The sequence below is a fragment of the Scyliorhinus canicula genome, chromosome 28 (genome assembly GCF_902713615.1).
Source record: "Scyliorhinus canicula chromosome 28, sScyCan1.1, whole genome shotgun sequence".
Taxonomy (NCBI): Eukaryota; Metazoa; Chordata; class Chondrichthyes; order Carcharhiniformes; family Scyliorhinidae; genus Scyliorhinus; species Scyliorhinus canicula.
Genome location: NC_052173.1, coordinates 1,857,942 through 1,880,334, shown reverse-complemented (window position 1 = coordinate 1,880,334; position 22,393 = coordinate 1,857,942). Strand labels below are relative to the sequence as shown.

The following is a 22,393-nucleotide window of genomic DNA, read 5'->3' as shown; positions in this document are numbered from 1 at the left end:
AGAACATAGAACGATACAGCGCAGTACAGGCCCTTCGGCCCTCGATGTTGCACCGACATGGAAAAAATCTAAAGGCCATCTAACCTACACTATGCCCTTATCATCCATATGCTTATCCAATAAACTTTTAAATGCCCTCAATGTTGGCGAGTTCACTACTGTTGCAGGTAGGGCATTCCACGGCCTCACCACTCTTTGCGTAAAAAACCCACCTCTGACCTCTGTCCTATATCTATTACCCCTCAATTTAAGGCTATGTCCCCTCGTGCTAGCCACCTCCATCCGCGGGAGAAGGCTCTCGCTGTCCACCCTATCTAACCCTCTGATCATTTTGTATGCCTCTATTAAGTCACCTCTTAACCTTCTTCTCTCTAACGAAAACAACCTCAAGTCCTTCAGCCTTTCCTCATAAGATTTTCCCTCCATACCAGGCAACATCCTGGTAAATCTCCTCTGCACCCGTTCCAAAGCTTCCACGTCCTTCCTATAATGAGGCGACCAGAACTGTACGCAATACTCCAAATGCGGCCGTACTAGAGTTTTGTACAACTGCAACATGACCTCATGGCTCCGGAACTCAATCCCTCTACCAATAAAGGCCAACACACCATAGGCCTTCTTCACAACCCTATCAAACTGGGTGGCAGGTTATTTTATTTTGACTTGTGTCCCCAGTTACTGAACTAGTTCTTAAATCCGAATGGGTGGAGGGATGAACACCACATAGCAACCTAATAATGAAAATATCTTTATTGTGCAGGGTTACTATGCACGTGATGCTCTAGCGAAAAACCTTTATGACCGACTGTTTAACTGGCTGGTGAAAAGAATTAACGAAAGCATCCAGGTAATCAGGCACGGTGGATTCCGCGTGGATTATATTGGGGCTGATCTGGGCCAGATATACTGCTGGATTAGAACCTTACAGTTGTCCAATGTATTATCATATTCGACAGAGATTAGATGGGAAACAATGAGTCAAATTTATTCACATATCAGGAGTTATATAAGGGTGAATAAACGATGATTGATGAACTCCCTGATTGGTGAGTACAATGTGTCACTCAGACATACGCAATTGAAGCTCCTGGGTACAATCTCCTGTCTATGATGAAATAGTTTGCCTCAGTGCCCCTGGATTAGGAAAAGGGCAGTCACCCCTGATCCGGCGATCCCTGCGGCGGCAAAATACATTTGCACCAAGACTCCGATTGAGGAAAATACTGGGTTGGTCGTGATGCCCCTCACAGTCAAATAGCTCATCATTTTATGTTTTGGCTCACACATGAATGATGGCCATTTGTGCTAGGTGCTGGAATGCTGCCGATATCTGGGGAGCCTTACTGTAATAATAATCTTTATTGTCACAAGTAGGTTTACATTAACACTGCAATGAAATTACTGTGAAAAGTCCCCTAGAATGAGACAGTGAGGTGGGCAGAAGATTAGGCGTTGGTTACTGGAATGGAATAGAAGAGGCAAATAGGATGTCTGCACAAACAAGGTTGTGACAAACGAGATTAATTGGAATGATTTCTGTTAAAGGTTAAAGGCAAAATGCGGAAGAAGGTGATGGGAGTGCTGGATATTTATGGATTCGAGATTTTGGAGGTAAGTTTGCATTCCTGTCAAAGAAAATTATCCCAGGGCAATACAGATTGACCTGGAGATCTTTCATTGTTCCAGTGCTACCCATGGGAACTGGGCTGATAACAATACTCTGCAGCATTGACACCCGGTCCAGTCCTGGTGTTTGCTTGGGCAACTCCCAGAATGCCTAGCACCTTCTGGAGTGATTATTAGAAAAAATCAAACCATTTTTTCCTCATTTATTTGTGTCGGTCCAATATCAATCCTTTAAATTGATTCTATTTCTGTTTCTAAAGATCGGCCTTTAATATTGACTTATTTGGCAGCCACAGCCTCAGTCATTCTGGATGGAGTGGTGCTCATTTGTTCTTCGCTTGTATACGTCGACTGCTTTTGTTCTGTTTTTGTATTTGATGTTCTTGATCATATTAAAGCTATTCCTCTCTTTAGATCTCCTCCCCAATGAGCGAGGCAGAGAATAACACTCTCTGACCCGGGTCTGAGAACCCCCGGGGGCCGGCGTGAATCCCGCCACGCCGACGCCGGCTGCCGTATTCTCTGGCGCCGTTTTTCGGGCGGGGGCAGGGATCACGCTAAGCTGGTCGGGGGCCGTTGCCGGCGGCCCCAGTGGGCCGAGCAGCCGTCCATTTTTGGCCAGTCCCGCCGGCCTGGGTTACGTATAGAACATAGAACATTACAGCGCAGTACAGGCCCTTCGGCCCTCGATGTTGCTCCGTCCTGTGAAACCCCTCTGAAGCCCATCTACACTATTCCCTTATCGTCCATATGTCTATCCAATGACCATTTGAATGCGTTTAGTGTTGGCGAGTCCACTACTGTTGCAGGCAGGGCATTCCACGCCCTTACTACTCTCTGAGTAAAGAACCTACCTCTGACATCTGTCCTATATCTATCTCCCCTCAATTTAAAGCTATGTCCCCTCGTGCTGGACATCACCATCCGAGGAAAAAGGCTCTCACTGTCCACCCTATCTAATCCTCTGATCATCTTGTTTGCCTCAATTAAGTCACCTCTTAACCTTCTTCTCTCTAACGAAAACAGCCTCAAGTCCTTCAGCCTTTCCTCATATGATCTTCCCTCCATATCAGGCAACATTCTTGTAAATCTCCTCTGTACCCTTTCCAATGCTTCCACATCCTTCCTATAATGTGGCGACCAGAACTGCACACAATACTCCAAATGCGGCCGCACCAGAGTTTTGTACAACTGCAACATGACCTCATGGCTCCGAAACTCAATTCCTCTACCAATAAAAGCTAACACACCATACGCCTTCTTAACAACCCTCCCCTCTCAACCTGGATGGCAACTTTCAGGGATCTATGGACATGGACACCGAGATCTCTCTGCTCGTCCACACTACCAAGAATCTTACCATTAGCCCAGTACCCTGCCTTTCTGTTATTCCTTCCAAAATGAATCACCTCACACTTTTCTGCATTAAACTCCATTTACCACCTGTCAGCCCAGCTCTGCAGCTTATCTATGTCCCTCTGTAACCTGCAACATCCTTCCGCACTGTCCACAACTCCACCGACTTTAGTGTCATCTGCAAATTTACTCACCCATCCTTCTACGCCCTCCTCCAGGTCATTTATAAAAATGACAAACAGCAACAGCCCCAAAACAGATCCTTGTGGTACACCACTAGTAACTGGACACCAGTCAGAGCATTTCCCATCAACCACCACTCTTTGTCTTCTATCAGCTAGCCAATTTCTGATCCAAACTGCTAAATCACCCTGAATCCCATGCCTCGGTATTTTCTGCAATAGCCTACCGTGGGGAACCTTATCAAATGCTTTACTGAAATCCATATACACCACATCAACAGCTTTACCCTGATCCACCTGTTTGGTCACCTTCTCAAAAAACTCAATGAGGTTTGTGAGGCACGACCTACCCTTCACAAAACCGCGTTGACTATCTCTAATCAAATTATTCCTTTCCAGATGATTATGGTCCCACACGCGGGTAAGTCGGCTGGGGCGGTCCTCGGGCGGGGGGGGGGGGGAATCCGACCCCGGGGGGGCCCCCACAGTGGCCTGGCCCGCGATCGGGGCCCACCGATCTGCGGGCGGGCCTGTTCCGGGCCAGTAGGGCTCCGCCATGGCCGGCGGGGAGAAGAGAAGAGTATGCGCCAAAATACGACGGCCGGTCTGCGCATGCGCGGACTCGCGCAGTTCCTTTGGCGCCGGCTGGAGCGGCGCCAACCCCTCCGCCGTCCACCTAGCCCCAGGACAGGTGAGAATTAGAACATAGAACAGTGCAGCACAGAACAGGCCCTTCGGCCCTCAATGTTGTGCCGAGCATTGTCCGAAACCAAGATCAAGCTATCCCACTCCCTGTCATTCTGGGGTGCTCCATGTGCCTATCCAATAACCGCTTGAAAGTTCCTCAAGTGTCCGACTCCACTATCACAGCAGGCAGTCCATTCCACACCCTAACCACTCTCTGAGTAAAGAACCTACCTCGGATATCCCTCCTATATCTCCCACCCTGAACCTTATAGTTATGCCCCCTTGTAACAGCTACATCCACCCGAGGAAATAGTCTCTGAACGTCCACTCTATCTATCCCCCTCATCATCTTATAAACCTCTATTAAGTCGCCTCTCAATCTCCTCCGCTCCAAAGAGAAAAGCCCTAGCTCCCTCAACCTTTCCTCATAAGACCTACCCTCCAATCCAGGCAGCATCCTGGTAAATCTCCTTTGCACCCTTTCCAATGTTTCCACATCCTTCCTATAATGAGGTGACCAGAACTGCACACAATACTCCAAATGTGGTCTCACCAGGGTCATGTACAGTTGCAGCATAACCCCGCGGCTCTTAAACTCAATCCCCCTGTTAATAAACGCTAACACACTATAGGCCTTCTTCACGGCTCTATCCACTTGAGTGGCAACCTTCAGAGATCTGTGGACATGAACCCCAAGATCTCTCTGTTCCTCCACATTCCTCAGAACCCTGCCATTGACCCTGTAATCCGCATTCAAATTTGTCCGACCAAAATGAATCACCTCACACTTATCAGGGTTAAACTCCATCTGCCATTTTTCGGCCCAGCTCTGCATCCTCTCAATGTCTCTTTGCAGCCTCCAACAGCCCTCCACCTCATCCACTACTCCACCAATCTTGGTGTCATCAGCAAATTTACTGACCCACCCTTCAGCCCCCTCCTCCAAGTCATTGATAAAAATCACAAATAGCAGAGGACCCAGCACTGATCCCTGGGGTACAATTCCTCACCTTGGGGGGCTGTTGACGCCGGAGTGGTTGGCGTCGGTTTTCCCGCCAGCTCGGGGACTTAGTCCCTGGGAGATGAATCCCGGCCATGGATCCTCCAGCAAATAATATCCTTACAATATGTGATTGGCTGTATTGCATTTGGGATGGCCTGACGTTGTGGCGGGTGCTACAGAAATGCAAGTTCTTCTTTATTTGATTAGTTTATGCACACTTTCAAACCTATCAAATTTCTCCTCACAGGACAATAGTTTTGAGCAGTTTGTTATAAACTACTGTAATGAGAAGCTGCAGCAGATCTTCATTGAACTGACGCTGAAAGAGGAGCAGGATGAGTATGTGCGCGAGGTACGTTGTCCCTCAATCTTCTTTCCATTTCTTAAATCGAGAAGACCTGTCCTGGTAGTTCAGTGTCCCACAGACTGAACAGGGTCCTTATCCCATTCAGGAGGCACATGCTGCAATGAGCCTTCGTGTGCCTGACTTAGGTCGACTGACTTTGTTTACTTGTGGGAGTTCCAGTCACATCAATGACTGCGTCCCTCAAACATGCCCCAAGACTGGTCTTTTCAGAATTGCGCTGTGTCCCAAGCTTCGTCCTGACCTGTGCTGAATATTACGCTTCCTTGGGGCCTCACGGTAGCATGGTGGTTAGCATCAATGCTTCACAGCTCCAGGGTCCCAGGTTCGGTTCCCGGCTGGGTCACTGTCTGTGTGGAGTCTGCACGTCCTCCCCGTGTGTGCGTGGGTTTCCTCCGGGTGCTCCGGTTTCCTCCCACAGTCCAAAGATGTGCGGGTTAGGTGGATTGGCCATGCTAAATTGCCCGTAGTGTAAGGTTAATGGGGGGATTGTTGGGATACGGGTTACGTGGGTTTAAGTGGGGTGATCATTGCTCGGCACAACATCGAGGGCCGAAGGGCCTGTTCTGTGCTGTACTGTTCTATGTTCTATGTTCTGTTTTTCAGAGGATTGAGTGGACGCAGATCGAATACTTTGACAACGCCAGCATCTGTGACTTGATCGAAAACGTACGGTTTCAAATGTTCACTGATTATTGTGTTCCCGTTCACGATGGGAGAGTGTGGGTGTGAGAGCATTTGTGTGTGTGTGTGTGTGTGTGTGGAATGCATATTCATCCATGAATTAATTATTTTAATGAGCAAATACCACTCCCCCCTCACAACACAGCGAATAAATGGTGACAAGTGAATGAAAATAACCTCCCAAAGCGATTGCTTTCTGCTGAATTAGCTCGTCTTAACGACCTCTCCTGGATAGTGAGCGCACTGAGTGAGGCCGTGATTGAGTCTGGCTGTGATGTGATCACACAGCTTGTCTACAGGGGCAGCACGGTAGCATGGTGGTTCGCATAAATGCTTCACAGCTCCAGGGTCCCAGGTTCGATTCCCAGCTGGGTCACTGTCTGTGTGGAGTCTGCACGTCCTCCCCGTGTGTGCGTGGGTTTCCTCCGGGTGCTCCGGTTTCCTCCCACAGTCCAAAGATGTGCGGGTTAGGTGGATTGGCCAGGCTAAATTGCCCGTAGTGTCCTAAAGGGTGGGGTTAGGGAGGGGGTTGTTGGGTTGCGGGTATAGGGTGGATACTTGGGTTTGAGTAGGGTGATCATTGCTCGGCACAACATTGAGGGCCGAAGGGCCTGTTCTGTGCTGTACCGTTCTATGTTCTATTTGTATGTGTAGTTCATCCTCGTTAGTACAGTATGAGAAAGCGGGCAGCACAGTGGGTTAGCACTGTGCCTCACGACGCCGAGGTCCCAGGTTCGATCCCGGCTCTGGGTCACTGTCCGTGTGGAGTTTGCACATTCTCCCCGTGTCTGCGTGGGTTTCGCCCCCACAACCCAAAGATGTGCAGGGTAGGTGGATTGGCCACGCTAAATTGCCCCTTAATTGGAAAAAATGAATTGGGTATACTAAATTTAAAACAAACAATAAGAAAGCACTTAGGAAACTGTATCCCAGCGTGCCTGGAGCAGAGATGTGTGTAGGGCAGCACGGTAGCATTGTGGATAGCGCAATCGCTTCACAGCTCCAGGGTCCCAGGTTCGATTCCCGGCTGGGTCACTGTCTGTGCGGAGTCTGCACATCCTCCCCGTGTGTGCGTGGGTTTCCTCCGGGTGCTCCGGTATCCTCCCACAGTCCAAAGATGTGCGGGTTAGGTGGATTGGCCATGATAAATTGCCCGTAGTGTCCTAAATTGCCCTTAGTGTTGGGTGGGGTTATGGGGATAGGGGGGAGGTGTTGACCTTGGGTAGGGTGCTCTTTCCAGGAGCTGGTGCAGACTCGATGGGCTGAATGGCCTCCTTCTGCACTGTAAATTCTATGATAATCTATGATAAACATTAGGGGGCGAGACAGGGAAAGTGGAAGGAAATGAGGAATTACATAGCAAAGAGGCCATTCAATTGAGATGTAATATTATTTGTCATTATGCAGGGGAATAAAGGCATCCTGGCAATGTTGGATGAAGAATGCCTCCGACCTGGTCTCATCACTGAATTCACTTTCCTCAACAAGTTAAACCAGGTCTTTTCCAGCAATCAACATTTTGAGAGCAAACAGACGAAGAATTCCAAGTTCATCACCGATCTGACACTGACTGACAACTGCTTCCGTGTGCAACACTATGCAGGAAAGGTGAGAACTTCACCCTTTTCCATATTGTCATCTCTGCTTTGTAGGTCCATGATATTGTCATTATCGGTATTGGAATCTGATTGTCCATTACACGTCAAGGTGAAGATCTGTCACCAACGTTACATATGTTTATGTCCCTGTCTTGCAATCAGGAACTACTGACATTTACCCACTTCCAAATACAGCACAGAACAGGCCCTTCGGCCCACAATGTTGTGCCGAACTTTTGTCCTGGATTATGAAAAAATTAATCTACACCCCATCATTCTACCCTAATCCATGTACCTATCCAATAGCCGTTTGAAGGTCCCTAATGTTTCTGACTCAACTACTTCCACAGGCAGTGCATTCCATGCCCCCACTACTCTCTGGGTAAAGAACCTACCTCTGACATCCCCCCCTATATCTTCCACCATTTACCTTAAATTTATGTCCCCTTGTAATGGTTTGTTCCCTCACCGACCCTCCCTCAGCACTGACCCTCCCACAGTGCGGCCCTCCCTCAGCACTGACCCTCCCACAGTGCGGCACTCCCTCAGCACTGACCCTCCCCACAGTGCGGCGCTCCCTCAGCACTGACCCTCCCACAGTGCGGCACTCCCTCAGCACTGACCCTCCCACAGTGCGGCCCTCCCTCAGCACTGACCCTCCCACAGTGCGGCGCTCCCTCAGCACTGACCCTCCCACAGTGCGGAGCTCCCTCAGCACTGACCCTCCCACAGTGCGGCGCTCCCTCAGCACTGACCCTCCCACAGTGCGGCGCTCCCTCAGCACTGACCCTCCCACAGTGCGGAGCTCCCTCAGCACTGACCCTCCCACAGTGCGGAGCTCCCTCAGCACTGATCCTCCCACAGTGCCGAGCTCCCTCAGCACTGACCCTCCCACAGTGCGGAGCTCCCTCAGCACTGACCCTCCCACAGTGCGGCGCTCCCTCAGCACTGACCCTCCCACAGTGCGGAGCTCCCTCAGCACTGACCCTCCCACAGTGCGGCGCTCCCTCAGCACTGACCCTCCCCCAGCACTGACCCTCCCACAGTGCGGAGCTCCCTCAGCACTGACCCTCCCACAGTGCGGCGCTCCCTCAGCACTGACCCTCCCACAATGCCGAGCTCCCTCAGCACTGACCCTCCCACAGTGCGGCACTCCCTCAGCACCGACCCTCCCACAGTGCCGAGCTCCCTCAGCACTGACCCTCCCACAGTGCGGCGCTCCCTCAGCACTGACCCTCCCACAGTGCGGCGCTCCCTCAGCACTGACCCTCCCACAGTGCGACGCTCCCTCAGCACTGACCCTCCCACAGTGCGGCGCTCCCTCAGCACTGACCCTCCCACAATGCCGAGCTCCCTCAGCACTGACCCTCCCACAGTGCGGCACTCCCTCAGCACCGACCCTCCCACAGTGCGGCGCTCCCTCAGCACTGACCCTCCCACAGTGCGACCCTCCCTCAGCACTGACCCTCCCACAGTGCGGCGCTCCCTCAGCACTGACCCTCCCACAGTGCGGCGCTCCCTCAGCACTGACCCTCCCACAGTGCGACGCTCCCTCAGCACTGACCCTCTGCTGTCCTTACTTGGTCTGGCTGACATGTGACTCCAGGCCCACAGTAATGTGGTTGACCCTGAAATGGAGGCCAGTTAGAGATGGTATCACTTGGGCGATGTACCAGAGGGTGGTTGCCAAATGAAAAACTGCACCAATCACAGGAGAGGAGAGCCGAAAACGAGGAGAAAACTGAATTTTGCCCTTGACTTTTTTCACATTCTCCCAGGTAACATACAACGTTGCCGAATTCATCGACAAGAACAATGACCTTTTGTATCGTGACCTATCGAAGGCAATGTGGCAGGCCAAGCACAAACTCATCAAGTCCCTTTTCGCTGAAGGGGACCCAAGTAAGACATCATTGAAGCGACCACAGACAGCCGGCTCCCAGTTCAAGATCTCTGTGGGGGTCCTCATGAAGAATCTTTTGGCCAAAAACCCCAACTACATCAGGTAGGATTCTTCCTCCATCTGACCTTGTTTGAAGTGTTGGTCCACAGTTGTTTATAATAATAATAATCGCTTATTGTGACGAGTCGGCTTCAATGAAGTTGCTGTGAAAAGCCCCTAGTCGCCACATTCCGGCGCCTGTTCGGGGAGGCTGGTACGGGAATTGAACCCACGCTGCTGGCATTGTTCTGCATTCCAAGCCAGCTGTTTAGCCCACTGTGCTAAATAAATCATGTGTGGAATTTCTGAAGATTACGACACAGTCATGGGGGAGACTAGTCGAGGTGGGTCTGTCGCAGTCCGTTTCTCCTCAGTTGACACTCGCCAGTGCGGCTTTGTTTGAAGCGCTGATCGTCTGCTTGCCTCAGTCCAGAGCCGCTCAGGCACTCATCTGTGTTCCACTGCCTGGCATTGTTTCAAATTACAGACTGGATCACAGGAACAGAAACTAGAGACAGTGAGAGCATTACCAGCTCGAGACCAATGGATGGGTACTGGTACCCACTCTCTGCCCATATCCCCATAGTCACCAAGCTTTGTGTTTACCAGGGCTCCAGGCCCCTGTGCATATTTTATTATTATCTATTATTATCTATGGGGCAGCACGGTAGCATGGTGGTTAGCATAAATGCTTCACAGCTCCAGGGTCCCAGGTTCGATTCCCGGCTGGGTCACTGTCTGTGCGGAGTCTGCACGTCCTCCCCGTGTCTGCGTGGGTTTCCTCCGGGTGCTCCGGTTTCCTCCCACAGTCCAAAGATGTGCGGGTTAGGTGGATTGGCCATGCTAAATTGCCCGTAGTGTCCTAAAAAGTAAGGTTAAGGGGGAGTTGTTGGGTTACGGGTATAGGGTGGATACGTGGGTTTGAGTGGGGTGATCATTGCTCGGCACAACATCGAGGGCCGAAGGGCCTGTTCTGTGCTGTACTGTTCTATGTTCTATTCTCAGGATACAATGCAGGACTGGCAGTTACTGCCTACCCTCTAGTTGCCCTGAGAAAGTGGTAATGCATCTAGAATCATAGGATCCCTGCAGTGCAGAAGGCCATTCAGCCCATCAAGTCTGCACCGACTCTCCCAAAGGGCTAGACCCGCACCCCCACCCCATCCCCAGAACCCCACCTAACCTTTCGGACACTTGATCACGGCCAATCCACCTAACCTGCACATAGAACAGTACAGCACAGAACAGGCCCTTCGGCCCTCGATGTTGTGCCGAGCCATGATCACCCTACTCAAACCCATGTATCCACCCTATACCCGTAACCCAACAACCCCCCCCCCCCTTAACCTTACTTTTTAGAACACTACGGGCAATTTAGCATGGCCAATCCACCTAACCCGCACATCTTTGGACTGTGGGAGGAAACCGGAGCACCCGGAGGAAACCCACGCACACACGGGGAGGACGTGCAGACTCCACACAGACAGTGACCCAGCCGGGAATCGAACCTGGGACCCTGGAGCTGTGAAGCATTGATGCTAACCACCATGCTACCGTGCTGCCCCCACATCTTTGGACTGTGGGAGGAAAGCCTGAGCCTTAACCTGTGCTGATTTTCCACAGATGTATCAAACCCAATGACACAAAATCCCCCAAACTGTTTGTCGATGAGCTGGTGGAATCTCAGGTCAGGTACCTGGGGCTGCTGGAGAATGTGAGGGTGCGACGGGCAGGGTACGCCTACCGACATCCCTACAAGCCCTGCCTACAGCGGTACAAGATGCTTTGTAAACAGACGTGGCCAAACTGGAAGGGTAATGACCGGTAAGGACATGTCACTGTTGCTCATAACCACTGTGTCCATCTTACCTGAATGTAAAAAGTGTGTCGCAATATCCTAATGACCATAGGAACATCGTAGCAAGAGTAGCCCCTCGATTCTGTTCCAACATTTAACGAGATCATGGCTGATTTTCTACCTCAACACCATTTCTCTGCACCATCCCCTTATTCCTCAATATCTTTAATATCTGGAAATTTATTGATATCTGTGTGGTGATATGATCTGCATACTTGTCTGCCATTGGGCCAGAACGTCGGCTTACCTTTGGCCCTGGTCGGTCACGTGCCTCTCGACCGATTGGCCGAGAGGCTGAGTTAACCACGCCTCTATTAACGAGGTATAAATAGTCAGACGCCTGATGATCGTCCCTTTCCACTGTAGACGATCGCAGAGCTGTGTTCTAGTCAATTAAAGCCTGACTTTGGTAAATCACTCGCCTCGCGTACAATTGATGGTACATCAATCTGTCTTGAACATATTCAATGTTTGAGCCTCTGGGGTAAAAAATTCCAAAGATTTCACACCCTGTGAATGAAGAAATTCCTCCTCACCCCGGTCTTTAATAGCCTACCTTTTATTGTGAAACTCTGTCCCCTGCTTCTAGATGGCCCCCAACCAGAGGAAACCTCCTTCCTGCATCCACTCCGTGAAGCCATGGAAGTACTTTGTACAGTTTCAATGAGATCACCTCTCATTTTACTAAAATCTAGAGAATCCAGGCCCATTCTCCTCAATCACTCCCCATAAAACAATCCCATCAACCCCAGGACTAGTCTGGTAAACCTTCATTGCACTCCCTCTAGGCCAGGAAGTATATTCTTACAGGTGATTAAGAAGGCAAATGGAATTTTGTCCTTCATTGCTAGAGGGATGGTGTTTAAGACTAGGGAGGTTATGTTGCAATTGTATAAGGTGTTAGTGAGGCCACACCTGGAGTATTGTGTTCAGTTTTGGTCTCCTTACTTGAGAAAGGACGTACTGGCGCTGGAGGGTGTGCAGAGGAGATTCACTAGGTTAATCCCAGAGCTGAAGGGGTTGGATTATGAGGAGAGGTTGAGTAGACTGGGACTGTACTCGTTGGAATTTAGAAGGATAAGGGGGGATCTTATAGAAACATTTAAAATTATGAAGGGAATAGATAGGATAGATGCGGGCAGGTTGTTTCCACTGGCGGGTGAAAGCAGAACTAGAGGGCATAGCCTCAAAATAAGGGGAAGTAGATTTAGGACTGAGTTTAGGAGGAACTTCTTCACCCAAAGGGTTGTGAATCTATGGAATTCCTTGCCCAGTGAAGCAGTTGAGGCTCCTTCATTACATGTTTTTAAGATAAAGATAGATAGTTTTTTGAAGAATAAAGGGATTAAGGGTTATGGTGTTTGGGCCGGAAAGTGGAGCCGAGTCCACAAAAGATCAGCCATGATCTAATTGAAAGGCGGAGCAGGCTCGAGGGGCCAGATGGCCGACTCCTGCTCCTAGTTCTTATGTTCTTACGTTCTTATGTTTTTCCGAAGGTAAGGAAACCAAAACTGTACACAATTCTCTAGGTGTGGTCTTACCAAGGCTCCGTACAATTGCAGCAAGACTTCTTCCCACCTGTCCTGAAATCCTTGTGCAGTGAAAAGCAACGTAGCATTAGTCTTCCTATTTGATTGTTGCCCCTGTATATTAGCTTTCAGTGACACATGAACAAGAGCACCCAGGACATCACTTCCCAATCTCTCCCCATTTGAGAAATACTCTGCATTTCTGTTTGTCCAAACACATTTTCCCATATTATCATAGAATTTACAGTGCAGAAGGAGGCCATTCGGCCCATCGAGTCTGCACCGGCTCTTGGAAACAGCACCCTACCCAAGGTCAACACATCCACCCTATCCCCATAACCCTGTAACCCCACCCAACACTAAGGGCAATTTTGGACACTACGGGCAATTTAGCATGGCCAATCCACCCAACCTGCACATCTTTGGACTGTGGGAGGAAACCGGAGCACCCGGAGGAAACCCACGCACACACGGGGAGGATGTGCAGACTCCGCACAGGCAGTGACCCAGCCGGGAATCGAACCCGGGACCCTGGAGCTGTGAAGCAATTGTGCTATCCACAATGCTACCGTGCTGCCCTTTACGTTCCGTGAGTTTACACACTACCCAGGGAGGTTCAAGGATGATGAGTAGGCTGCGCTAAATTGACTGGCCTCATCCAGAAGAGGCAGCCTGCATGCTACCATTGGCCTCTGCACCCCTGAGGTTGACAATCTGCTGCTTATTCACTACCTATTGACACCTGCTGCTGTGTCCTTGCAGGTTGACGACAACACTGGTCTTGCCTGACACCCCTCGCAGCCAAATTGTCTGGCACCACTCACTAGAATTAACCATGAAGAATGGATGAGGTAACAGGCAGCTACTAGTTCCGGCAGAATTGTACCACATGGCAGCCCATGCTTTCAGGAAAGAAGTACCAAGCCACAATTTAATGAGACTTTGGCGTTCAGACGGGACCTTTTGCCCATTTACTGCTCTCAAACCAATTGATGCATTCCACACATCTCGATTCAAGATGGCGCCGGAGTGAGGCGACTCTCTGCCAGCTCTCCCCAACAGATCCACTTTTTATTTAACTTATACTCGTTCTAATCGTTTAAAAATTAATTCTAAAGCTAACATCATGACTAACCTCTGTTGCACGTTTTGCTATGGGTGTAAAACGCGTTTATTGGGGTGTATTAACTTGCCTCTGTTAAAGGCCGTGTGCTTAACACCACTAGGCTCTGTCTATGTATTTTTCAGCTCAGGAGTCGCCAGTTGCCGTATAGACAACTCACATATATTCCAAGGTCAGGTTCAAAGTAATAAAACGATACACCGATTAGTAAGTTCCAAACGATCAATATTTATTATACAATTATAATAAATACGCATGCACACACTAAGGGACTAAGCCAGCGGTGGGCAAACTACGGCCCGCGGGCCGCATGCGGCCCGCCAAAGGTATTTCTGCGGCCCACCAAGTCATTAAAACAAAAAAAAAAAAAAAAAAATTTTTTTTTAAAAATTTTTTTTTTTTTTTTTTTTAAATTTTTTTTTAAAGGTTAATGGGTGGGGGGCTGTTGGGTTACTTACTGGTATAGGGTGGATACGTTGACTTGAGTAGGGTGATCATTGCTTGGCACAACGTCGAGGGCTGAAGGGCCTGTTCTGTGCTGTACTGTTCTATGTTCTATATGAGGCGCCCACAATCATAACCGGGTGAAGTAATTATTTTACTTAATATACTATGCGGCCCTTTGTGAATTGTGAATTTCTGAATGCGGCCCTTGCACGGAAAAGTTTGCCCACCCCTGGACTAAGCTATGACTAAACTAAGCAAACAGAATACTTAACTACACAGGAACAGGCAAGGTCATGGAGCGAGGCCTTCGTCCCGGTCTTGGTCTGCAACCTTCAGAAAGCGTGCTGGTCACTGGGGGGGTCTAGCGGGCTTGGTTCGCGTAGCGAGCGTCGTATTGGCACTTACGGTTCGGCGGCTGGTGCTCAACGGCTGGAGTCAGGATACAAGTCGAAGTTCTGGGTCGAAGTCAAAGCCGGAGCACGAAAACAACAGACAGGACCATGTGTGGGGGTCTATATTTATAGGGGTCCCCAATGTCCTTCCCTTTTCCTGGGCGGGCTTTACCTTTAGGTATCGATTGGATCGCTTCCAATCGATATCTTTTGAATTCCTCCAATGTAAGGGTCTTTCTCGATGGTGGGGGCGGTTTCTATAGTGGATACTTCTGGTGCCGCTCTGTCTGGACATCCACTTAAAGTATCTTATTCAAACCCAAATGTTGCCATTGTGTGTGCCTAGATCTGGACTGCCTCATTAGTATGTAAAACGTTCTGCCATTATCACCTTTGGTTGGAGATCTTCCACCTGGCCAGAAACTGGTTTTGCTGCGTGCAAAATGCTAATGAGTGTTTGCAGGCTGTTTGCCTTGGCTAAACTGTTTTTCCCTACAGTCTTAGCGGCTAACATCATGACTAACCTCTACATTGTATATCGTGTGTTGCCCTATTTTCTTGAATTTTGCTTAATTCCCTTTTCTTCCATGTACTGAATGATCTGTTGAGCTGCTTGCAGAAAAATACTTTTCACTGTACCTCGGTACACGTGACAATAAACAAATCCAATCCAACATTCCCATCGACAGACAATGCAGCAAATTTAGAAAGAATATTTTACCAATGTTCGGATCCAGCCTTGCGAACAAAATATGTCACACTTCGAAACTCTGTTTAGAAATGCGTTATCACTTTCCATGTGGTACAAATGGGTGTCATAATTTCTATGCTGTGTCCTTTTCAAGGGATGGCTTGAGTGTCCTGTTAAAAGAATTAAACATACCCCCAGAGGAATACGCATTTGGACAGACAAAGATCTTCATCAAAAATCCACAAACAGTGAGTATTTGGCTGAACTATTGAGTATTAAGTTGATTACAACATCATCCTAAACGTTTAAAAAAAGGTGTTGGTATGTTGATTGGGGAGGGTAGTTTCACAGACCTTCCTGAACCAGTGTCAGTACAATATCTCAGGTCTTTTAGTCCTTTTAACGGACAAATATCGAGGCATTTACTGAGGTACGTCAAACCATATACAGCAACAAACCACGTGCAAAGGGAACAATTGCGGAAAAGACGAGGAAAATAAACCAATGTTTGATGTTTGCTCCTTTGCTTCCTTAGAGGAACATCACTAAAAAAAAAATTCTCCTGTTATAAGTTCATTGTTTTTAAAAATAAATTTAGAGTACCCAATTAGGGGCAGCACGGTAGCATGGTGGTTAGAAATGCTTCACAGCTCCAGGGTCCCAGGTTCGATTCCCGGCTGGGTCACTGTCTGTGCGGAGTCTGCACGTCCTCCCCCTGTGTGCGTGGGTTTCCTCCGGGTGCTCCGGTTTCCTCCCACAGTCCAAAGATGTGCGGGTTAGGTGGATTGGCCATGCTAAATTGCTCGTAGTGTCCTAATAAAAGTAAGGTTAAGGGGGGGGTTGTTGGGTTACGGGTACAGGGTGGATACGTGGGTTTGAGCAGGGTGATCATGGCTCGGCACAACATCGAGGGCCGAAGGGCCTGTACTGTGCTGTACTGTTCTATGTTCTAATTCTTTTTTTCCCAATTAAGGGGCCTCTTTTTGGGTTGTGGGGGGCGAAACAGACAAGGGGAGAATGTGCAAACTCCACACGGACAGTGACCCGGGGCTGGGATCGAACCTGGGACCTCGGTGCTGTGAGGCAGCAGTGCTAACCACTGCGCCACGGTGCTGCCCGGAAAGTTCATTGTTAAAAGATTATTGCTTGCCTGTGATTCTCCCAAATCCACTTCAACACCTTTCCGCCTTTCTGGGCAGCTGTTTGACCTGGAGGACAGGCGACGGACTCAGATGGAATTCGTTGCCACCTCGATTCAGAAGACCTACCGTGGCTGGAAATGCCGGACACACTTCCTCCTGATGAAGAAAAGTCAGATTTTGATCTCTGCCTGGTTCAGGGGACATAACGTAAGTCTGGGCCTCCCCGGGTTGGCGAGGCAGATGGGAACTGGGCGGCAAGATTTGTGAAATACATCCAGCGCCGGCCCTAGGGTTGCTGGCGCCCCGGGCAAGCTGAACTTCGGCGCCCTTCGGGGGGGGCGGGCGGGCGGGGGGGGGGAGGGGGGGGCGGGAGGGGGGGCGGAGGGGGGGGGGCGGAGGCGGAGGGGGGGGCGGAGGGGGCCCGAAGGGGGGGGGAGGCGGAGTGACCTGGTACATGATCGGGACCCACCGATCGGCGGGCTGGTCTCTCTGTCGGCAGGCCTCCTTTCTTCCACCGGCGAGCTGGATCCATCCGCCATGTTTGTGCGGGCCGCCCTGGGGGAGGGCGGCCACCGCGCATGCGCTGGTTGGCACCGGCCCAACTGCGCATGCGCGGGACCCGAGTCTTTACCGCGGCGCCGGGTCTCTGGCGCCCCCTAGCACATGGCGCCCCGGGCGACTGCCCGAGTTGCCGGTACCTTGAGCCGGCCCTGAATACATCAAAAGACTGCATCAAAGAATTGGCTCAATTTCGAGCCAAATGCGAGCCACCAATTTAAAGATGAAAAAATGCCCACGTTCCCTCTTTCTCATCTTTCTTTTCTTTTGGGGAGAGAGTGAATGTTTTTATTACGGCAGTGTGACCACAGTTTAGTGCCGGAAGCTGGATTATTTTTTCCATTTGAACATCAAACATTCCCAATTCAGATGAAGAGTTACACTCCCTCTGTCCCTCCCATAATCCCACTAGAAAAGTACCCCTGTAAGGTTCAGTAAAAAAACATGACAGTAAAACCTTTGAGGAAGCACCATTAGTGATTATTTAGAACATAGAACATAGAAAAATACAGCACAGAACAGGCCCTTCGGCCCACGATGTTGTGCCGAACTTTTGTCCTAGATTAAGAACAAATCAATCTACACCCCATCATTCTACCCTAATCCATGTACCTATCCAATAGTCGCTTGAAGGTCCCTAATGTTTCCGACTCAACTACTACCACAGGCAGTGCATTCCATGCCCCCACTACTCTCTGGGTAAAGAACCTCCCTCTGACATCCCCCCTATATCTTCCACCATTCACCTTAAATTTATGTCCCCTTGTAATGGTTTGTTCCACCCGGGAAAAAAGTCTCTGACTGTCTATCTATTCCCCTGATCATCTTATAAACCTCTATCAAGTCGCCCCTCATCCTTCTCCGTTCTAATGAGAAAAGCCCTAGCACCCTCAACCTTTCCTCGTAAGACCTACTCTCCATTCCAGGCAACATCCTGGTAAATCTCCTTTGCACCTTTTCCAAAGCTTCCACATCCTTCCTAAAATGGGGTGACCAGAACTGCACACGGTACTCCAAATGTGGCCTGACCAAGGTTTTGTACAGCTGCATCATCACCTCACGACTCTTAAATTCAATCCCTCTGCTAATGAATGCTAGCACACCATAGGCCTTCTTCACAGCTCTATCCACTTGAGTGGCAACTTTCAAAGATCTATGAACATAGACCCCAAGATCTCTCTGCTCCTCCACATTGCCAAGAACCCTACCGTTAACCCTGTATTCCACATTCATATTTGTCCTTCCAAAATGGACAACCTCACACTTTTCAGGGTTAAACTCCATCTGCCACTTCTCAGCCCAGCTCTACATCCTATCGATGTCTCTTTGCAGCCGACAACAGCCCTCCTCACTATCCACAACTCCACCAATCTTCGTATTGTCTGCAAATTTACTGACCCATCCTTCAACTCCCTCATCCAAGTCATTAATGAAAATCACAAACAGCAGAGGACCCAGAACTGATCCCTGCGGTACGCCACTGGTAACTGGGCTCCAGGCTGAATATTTGCCATCCACCACCACTCTGACTTCTATCGGTTAGCCAGTTCATTATCCAACTGGCCAAATTTCCCACTATCCCATGCCTCCTTACTTTCTGCATAAGCCTACATGGGGAACCTTATCAAATGCCTTACTAAAATCCATGTACACTACATCCACTGCTTTACCTTCATCCACATGCTTGGTCACCTCCTCAAAGAATTCAATAAGACTTGTAAGGCAAGACCTACCCCTCATAAATCCGTGCTGACTATCCCTAATCAAGCAGTGGCTTTCCAGATGCTCAGAAATCCTATCCCTCAGTACCCTTTCCATTAATTTGCCGACCACCGAAGTAAGACTAACTGGCCTGTAATTCCCAGGGTTATCCCTATTCCCTTTTTTGAACAGGGGCACGACATTCGCCACTCTCCAATCCTCTGGTACCACCCCTGTTGACAGCGAGGACGAAAAGATCATTGCCAACGGCTCTGCAATTTCATCTCTTGCTTCCCATAGAATCCTTGGATATATCCCGTCAGGCCCGGGGGACTTGTCTATCCTCAAGTTTTTCAAAACGCCCAACACATCTTCCTTCCTGACAAGTATCTCCTCGAGCTTACCAGTCTGTTTCACACTGTCCTCTCCAACAATATGGCCCCTCTCATTCGTAAATACTGAAGAAAAGTACTTGTTCAAGACCTCTCGTATCTCATCAGACTCAATACACAATCTCCCGCTACTGTCCTTGATCGGACCTACCCTCGCTCTAGTCATTCTCATATCTCTCACATATGTGTAAAAGACCTTGGGGTTTTCCTTGATCCTACCCGCCAAAGATTTTTCATGCCCTCTCTTAGCTCTCCTAATCCATTTCTTCAGTTCCCTCCTGGCTATCTTGTATCCCTCCAGCGCCCTGTCTGAACCTTGTTTCCTCAGCCTTACATAAGTCTCCTTCTTCCTCTTAACAAGACATTCAACCTCTCTTGTCAACCATGGTTCCCTCACTTGACCATCTCTTCCCTGCCTGACAGGGACATATATATCAAGGACACGCAGTACCTGTTCCTTGAACAAGTTCCACATTTCAATTGTGTCCTTCCCTGACAGCCTTTGTTCCCAATTTATGCACTTCAGTTCTTGTCTGACAGCATTGTATTTACCCTTCCCCCAATTTTAAACCTTGCCCTGTTACACGCACCTATCACTCTCCATTACTAAAGTGAAAGTCACAGAATTGTGGTCACTGCCTCCAAAATGCTCCCCTACTAACAAATCTATCACTTGCCCTGGTTCATTACCAAGTACCAAATTTTCTTCGGGGAATTTGCATCAATTTTTATAAAGTTGGAAGAAAAAGCTGGTATCAGTAAAAGTTACCACAAAAATTGTCAGATCGTTGTGTAAAAAAACACAACTGTTTCACATATGTCCCCTTAAGGAAGGACAGCGGCCATCTTTAGCTGGGCTGGGCCTGTCCGTGGCTTCAATCCCAGACCATCTTGGTTGATTCTCACCACTTGTTTTTCAGGACAACAAGGGATAGGAATAAGTGCTGGATTTGTCAGCGATACTCACCTCCCAAGCTTAAAAACAATCTGTTGACAACTCACTGCTGGCTCAAATTTAAAGAATGGCCCTTTGGCCATGGTAACGGTGAGCTGGAGCAGGTTACGGACTGGGGGGGGGGGGGGGGGGGGGGGGGGGGGGTGAAAAACATACCAAACTCAGCAGAAAGGTTCTTATGACTCTGTATTTTTTCTCCACCCTTGCAGCAACAAAAGAAATATCAACAATTAAAGAAAGCCGCCATCTTTCTTCAGGCCTGTACCAGGGGCTGGAAGGTGAGTACTGCTTTACTTGCTGTCATAACACAAATTGTCTCTCAACAGAATATTCTTAGCCAGTTAAACTACAACAGGATATAGATACACTTTTGTCTGTCCCGTGATACATTTATCTTTTCCCATTGCCTTTGCTTGTAGTGGTCACTGAGTGAGATGACTTGTTTGGCAGACTTGTTTTAAGCACCCCCTTCCCCCAACTCCCCAAATCCTGAGCCAATTGTGAGGGAGAGCAATTAATGTAAATCCCCTGTAGCCGAGTTAAGAACATAAGAACATAAGAACTAGGAGCAGGAGTAGGCCATCTGGCCCCTCGAGCCTGCTCCGCCATTCAATGAGATCATGGCTGATCTTTTGTGGACTCAGCTCCACTTTCCGGCCCGAACACCATAACCCTTAATCCCTTTATTCTTCAAAAAACTATCTATCTTTATCTTAAAAACATGTAATGAAGGAGCCTCAACTGCTTCACTGGGCAAGGAATTCCATAGATTCACAACCCTTTGGGTGAAGAAATTCCTCCTAAACTCAGTCCTAAATCTACTTCCCCTTATTTTGAGGCTATGCCCCCTAGTTCTGCTTTCACCCGCCAGTGGAAACAACCTGCCCGCATCTATCCTATCATATGTTCAACTTGCTGCAACAGGTTCACAGCCTGACAGGCCTGGGATCAAAGTCCTGAGGCTGGATTCTCTGATTCTGGTGCTTTGTCCGCACGTCGGCGTGGGAATGGTGGGTAAAATGGCGTAAAACGGCCACTGATTCCCTGTTTTGCTGGGGGCTGGCAGGAAGGCAGCAGAGAGCACCTGGCTCTAGCTGGCAATATGGCCTGGAGAATTGCCGGCTTCCGTGACTGCGCATGCGCCCGGCGGCGGCCTGCAGCGGCTACGCTGTGCCCCCCCCCGACAGATGAGACGACCCTTGATCGGCGCCGTTGGGAACTCAGCCAGTCGGGGGCGGAGCATTGTGGGGTCGGCCTCGGGCAATGTCCTGAGGCCATCGACACGTGGAGCGTACGCTGCTTTGGAGGGGGTGGAGCATCGCGAAAGCGGCGCCCCCCCGATTCGGTCGGAAACTTTGACTCTCTGGCCAATCACCCAACGCGATTTTGGCGAATGGAGAATCCAGCTGAGCGTTCGCAGTCTCGTGATTCTGTTCCACACCCAATTTGAGCCACGCTGACGAAAATGTGCTGGTTCCCCTGGAACAGACACCAGGAAGTGACCTCCAGAAAGCTTGACTGACAACCGTTTATAGTGTTTGTGGTGAAACATGTTCAACTTGCTGCAATAGGTTCACAGCCTGACAACAGAATAGAAAGCAGCAGAGAAAGTCAACAGGGAGTGTTTGTGCAGAGATTAACAGATACCTGTGAGTGAATTCAAAACTAATCCAGTCAAAAGGGACTCTGTAACAACATGAACTTCAGCAGTTTATCTCTGTGAAGTCCAAGATTACAGCTGCCACTTATTCTTTTCCTTTGAAACCTCTACAACACGGCTGCAAATCAACTGAATGGAAGTGAGATTATTTAAAAATGGGTAGACATGGAAGCCCCAGATACGTCCCATCCCCATACTTCTGTCAGTCCACAGCTGCCCCCTTCCTAGCTCTGCAACCTACTCCAACCCCCTCTCTGCCATTCTCCAATTCTGGCCTGGTGCAGGCCCTGATTCCCATCACACCACCATTGGCAGCCGTCCCTTCGGCTGCCTGGGCTTTAACCTCTGCAATTCCCTCCCTGAACCTCTCTGTCTCTCTCTCTCTCTCTCTGTCTCTGTCTCTCTCTCTGTGTCTCTCTCTCTGTCTCTCCTCTCTCTCTGTCTCTCTCTCTCTGTCTCTCTCTATGTCTGCCTCTCACTCTCTCTGTCTCTCTGTCTCTCTC

General features: G+C 49.3%; 1 protein-coding gene across 1 annotated transcript in view; it reads left to right on the top strand.

Annotated features, from left to right (window-relative positions):
* Positions 1-22,393, top strand: part of LOC119958077 (unconventional myosin-Ib-like) — a 99,126-nt gene that overhangs the window by 59,381 nt on the left and 17,352 nt on the right. Inside the window, 10 exon segments of the mRNA XM_038786303.1 lie at positions 761-847; positions 1,546-1,611; positions 5,102-5,206; positions 5,825-5,887; positions 7,310-7,510; positions 9,279-9,505; positions 11,066-11,266; positions 15,637-15,730; positions 16,682-16,831; positions 20,440-20,508. Of these exon segments, the coding sequence (XP_038642231.1) occupies positions 761-847; positions 1,546-1,611; positions 5,102-5,206; positions 5,825-5,887; positions 7,310-7,510; positions 9,279-9,505; positions 11,066-11,266; positions 15,637-15,730; positions 16,682-16,831; positions 20,440-20,508 (1,263 nt within the window).